General features: G+C 42.7%; 1 protein-coding gene across 1 annotated transcript; it reads right to left on the bottom strand.

Annotated features, from left to right (window-relative positions):
* Positions 1-1,286: 1,286 nt before the first annotated feature.
* On the bottom strand, positions 1,287-4,327 carry LOC129832354 (mRNA decay activator protein ZFP36L2-like). Its single transcript, XM_055896365.1, has 2 exons — positions 4,160-4,327; positions 1,287-3,784 (listed from the first exon to the last, which is right to left on the bottom strand). The coding sequence occupies exons 1-2, from the start codon at positions 4,211-4,213 to the stop codon at positions 2,636-2,638; spliced, it is 1,203 nt and encodes a 400-aa protein (XP_055752340.1). The 5' UTR covers positions 4,214-4,327; the 3' UTR covers positions 1,287-2,635.
* Between the last annotated feature and the right edge of the window lie 654 nt (positions 4,328-4,981).

Raw genomic sequence — 4,981 nt, 5'->3', positions numbered from 1 at the left:
TCTGTACATAGTCAAAGCTTTCCTTAAGTTTGGGTCAGTCACAGTGGTCAGGTATTCTGCCACTGTGTACTCTCTGTTTAGGGCCAAATAGCATTCTAGTTTGCTCTGTTTTTTTGTTAATTCTTTCCAATGTGTCAAGTAATTATCTTTTTGTTTTCTCATGATTTGGTTGGGTCTAATTGTGCTGTTGTCCTGGGGCTCTGTGGGGTGTGTTTGTGTTTGTGAACAGAGCCCTAGGACCAGCTTGCTTAGGGGACTCTTCTCCAGGTTCATCTCTCTGTAGGTGATGGCTTTGTTATGGAAGGTTTGGGAATCGCTTCTTTTAGGTGGTAAGCCTCATACATGCTAAACAACGTCACTCTGATTATGTCATATACTACCAGAACTATTGGCAACTACATCACTTCCATAGTTATCCATATGCAAGTAGGTCAAAGGGCTATCAAATAATGTGACTACATGTATAGGTCCATATATTTATAATGCATATTATCACAAGGTGTATTGTTGAAGACAGTGCATTAGAATCCTCTTATGGATTACAGGTGGGAAATTTTGCAGTGGTTTTTCAGTTACTCTCTTCGATGTCTCACGTATTACCTAAATGATCTTTGCTTATAACTCTCAGACAAATGCACACACCCATTCTCTGCTACACCTCCTCCTCCTCCTCGTGGTAAACAATTCAACTGAAAGCCTCTACACCCCCCCCCCCTTCTCATAGTCTCCAATAAATCTGCTCCCTGGACCTGACTCCTCAATGGACTTGCAAATCTCCCTCCCCTGCTTCAGCCCATTTCCATGGGCTAGCATTAGCATACAGATGTTAGTAAGAAAGAGAGAGCAGTCTCACAAAAGCCCCATGCCTTTTCATGTCTTGCAGTAACCCCCTCAACCCCAATTTCTCAATAGAATGGCCAATCGCTATTGTCTGAGATTATTCAGCAGTGGGATGTTCTCAATCTGCTAACACCAGAATGCCAAAACAAAGCCAAACAATACACACATGAAACCCTTCTGTCTGTTCCCCTCTGTCTTTGTCCAAATAAAATAAAATGTTTGTATCATGTTCTCATTTTGTGCAGAGTCATACTTGTTCAATCTCCATTACAAACATGTGATCCTACTATTTATCCCTCTTAGAAAGCATAAATCATTTAAAACGAGTTTTCGTATTTGTTATTGTCACTTTTTCCTAAGATGAGTAATAATATCACTTTATTGCATAACAGTGATGGTATGAAGTGCAGTGTGCCTCTAAGTTAAACAAGTCAGCGAGACAGTGATTTCTTACAGAGTTTTATTTTGAACAAAACAGGTAAAAATATATTAAGATAGAGACAGGGATTCATATCCCATAGAATGTAAACAATACACTTAAATTATATAGAAACCAACAAAACCGAAAGTATCATTTTTGCTTTGAAAAAACAAAATAAATAAGTTTTAATTTAACAAATGCAAAGCCTTGTTTGTTTTTCCATCACAGTTAAGGCTAAAAGTAAAGACAATCACAGTCCTTTCTTGCTGCAAATGAGCTACAAAAACACTCTTGGCTCACAAAAGACAAGTTCCTCGTAAGATAAAATACACAGTAATTCATGCCACTTTGTCTAATAACAGTTAGTGTGCAAGAGACCAACATGTTAACGTAACGCATATTACTCATACATCGTCACTGTGGCAACATTGCTTGCCTATGTTACTAGCTCATGTAACACCACAGAGCATGTTTATAATATAATATAAACAGTCACAAAATTGTGTATGAGAATCCTGTCTCGCCGAGTAAGCAAAACTGGATGAATGGATCAGGAACTTGACCGTTGAAACGTTGAACCCAAACTAAATGCTGAAATGCACTTGTTGGGTAAGGACATATGACTTATTATGACCGGTGAGGGCAATAGATGTATTTACTGATTGAACAAGGTAACTTGTAACACAAGTATTGATTTCACTGGCATAAGGAGATGCTGGTGGACACGGTCCTGGCAGTGTCTACACTCAGGCAACTCAGAGTTCTAAAGCTATATAGCTCAAACAAAGTCAACTCAGAGTTCTAAAGCTAAGAGTAGAGCATATTTTTCTGCATCACATACAAATGCATAACACAATCGTAAACAAACTCTGCAAAACATACAAAATAAATAAATCCCCAAAAAGCCCTATGGTTAGACTACTTGATAATACTGTCAATAAGTTGCCTTTACTGAAGGCTACATTTTGTTTACAGTAGGCCTAGCTACATTTTGGGATACGTTTCAACATTTGCTCTGCCTACAAGACAAGGTACTATGTTCAGCTTTGGTTACACGCTAAGAGGGCAAGGCTATAAGAAGAACCATTGGAGTTGTAAAAAGCACACGTGTAGACAATAGTTTTGTCCTTATACCAAGCCCAAAATGATCATTACCTGCACGCTTTTTTTCGAAATGGGTACAGAAAATTCCTCAACAAAACTCTCAGCAAAGACATCACGGATACTGTAAAGCTAGTTGAGCCACCCATAGTAGCTAATACGGGTATACAACAGTATACATGGACGTTATGATATAGTTTAAAAAATGTCGGCTATAGCTTTAAAACATTGGGCAGAACTCCTGCTAGGATGACAGTAATATGCAGTTAAAGGTCAGTCATCTGAGACAGAGAGGCGACTAAAGATGGGGAGACGTCTGCCCTCAAGTCCAGGGGACTCACAACCACTCAGGCTACTGGAGCTGGTGTAGCCTTCCTGGTCGGAGAGAGAATCCGGTGAAGCACACCGCTGCAGGGCAGGCAGTCCGGTGAATGAGAAGGCATTGCGTTGAGAGTTTTGTGCGGCTGACTTTTGCGCACAGACAGTTTGGCACTTAGAGTCAGTGATAGTATAAAAGTGAGGGTTGTTATTAATCTGGTCGTTTTCGCAGTCAGACGAGAACGGATAGTTGTGCTTCAGCGTAGCAGGTTCTGGAAACAATGGGGACAGCAGTTCTGGACTACCTGTGGAGGGCGGGGATGATACCAAGGAAGCCCTAGAGAACAGCATGGGCTCTGGATCGGGATGGAATCCGGTCAGTGCTTGGGGAGAGGAGAAACCAGCGAAACTGATGCTGTGACGCAGCAGCTGTGGGCGTTCTCTTATCTTTAGTCGCTGAGGTGGCGTTCCCCCATCGGGCCCGAGCTGCTCGTCTGCGTTATGGATGAAGTGACATCGCGCGCCATAGGGGCAAAAGCCAATGGTGTGGAACGTGCGGCATGGCTCGGTTTTGTACTTTGGGTGCCTGCTCAAGCCACGCTGCTCATCCATTCCGTGAGCAAACTGACACTTGGCTCCGTATTTGCAGGTGCCACTCTCCTCGTAAGTGCGGCACATTTCGGTTTTGTACCTGGTGGAGATGGGAGGGGAGGGGGCGAGGGACTTTGGAGATGACAGGGAGCAGGTGCTGATACTTAGACCGGGTGGGGGCATTAGAGGAGGGGTGGGGGGGAGCTGCTGCTCGCTGGACCCGAAGCTGCCAACATGGCCCTCTATCATGCTGATCGAACGGTCTACACGGAATGGGATGTTGTTGAGAGAGGAGCGGGGCAACTGTTGCTGATGTTTCAGGCTCCACTGCTGGTTAGCAGTGTTAGTAAGGGCCCAGTAGGCTGGCTCGCCGATTGGGTCCACAATGCTGCTGTTGAACTTTGAGTTGGGCAGGGTGACCGGGCATAGTGAATGTCTGCGCTGAAATCCCACGATGCGCTGCATCTGCGTGGTGGCTGGTGCGCCATCTGGCATGTCCAGACCACGGAAATTCTATCACACAAGAGAGGAATGAAGTCACATTCCAAGACCGGGGATTCAAGCCATGGTCAAGATAATAAAATGTAAATATATGCTGAACCAAATAAACTGTAAACTGCAATCAAACACAATAGCCCGAAAGTTTACTATAATGCGCTTGGTTTGGCAAGGAATGAATGACTAATGGATACCGTTATGCACGTGAATGAGAAAGTTTGAAGCCTTTTCTTTTTAGGAAAAAACTGATTAAAAGGTGCACATACGAATCCAAGTTAAAATGATAAAATGTTGTATTTTATTATTTACCATTTTAATTCCTCAGTATAACTTTCAGACATATCCTGCATAGCCTAATGTATTAACACACATTTAAAAACGTATTCTTACCTTGCAGAACTCATCCTCCAGTTCCAAAAACGGCGTTAGGAAGTCGGATGGCATTGTGCTGATGCCTCTGGCAGGTTATCCCACTTCACAGTAGAGTGTGTTGGTGATGGTGCAGGAAGACGCTCTAATCAAGCGCTTCTGAAGTTTCTCAGCCATCTGTTGGAATCCCAATAAATAGTTGAGGAGGCCTAGCTCCACCCACATTTTGGTGACAAGGCGTGTCTCGCGTGGAGGGGACTCCTCTTGAGTTGTAGTCATAGGCTTCTCTCCCCCCCCATTCACTTTGATACTCTAATCCGGAAACATTAAACAAACATGTCGAAGTTGAACATATAGGTCTTCTATAGCCTATAACTCATAGTTTAAATCTAATTCCAAAAAGCCACATATTTGCACTAGCGGTCTATTAGTGGGGTTAGTTATGTTGGTCTAAATAAATTGATATATGCCATAAATTAATTCATGATATATGATGTGGCTGTAAAGTGAAGCATCAATATAATTATTTGTTTGTTTTTATTGGATGTGACTGCTGCCGCATGCAATGGTGAGCACACGTTCACCTCTTTCACCCATTGAACTGTGGGTCATTATGGTCTAATATAATATGGGGATGTATTTTGTGTCTTACTTGGCACGTCAAAGGCCAAGATTTGAATATGAAACCATGTCTACAGGAGAGAGGAAATGTACAATGCCCTTCACCCATGATGTTATTTCAGGTATTCAGTTGTAAATGGACGCCATAACACAAGCACAAACCACAACAAGTGGCTGAGGGAGAGGAAGCAGTTGAACTGTTTGGGATTTTTGGAGGTAAAG

This window comes from Salvelinus fontinalis, chromosome 33 (assembly GCF_029448725.1).
Source record: "Salvelinus fontinalis isolate EN_2023a chromosome 33, ASM2944872v1, whole genome shotgun sequence".
Classification (NCBI taxonomy): Eukaryota; Metazoa; Chordata; class Actinopteri; order Salmoniformes; family Salmonidae; genus Salvelinus; species Salvelinus fontinalis.
Note: the sequence above shows the minus strand (reverse complement) of the source record. Positions and strands in the feature narration are given on the sequence as shown.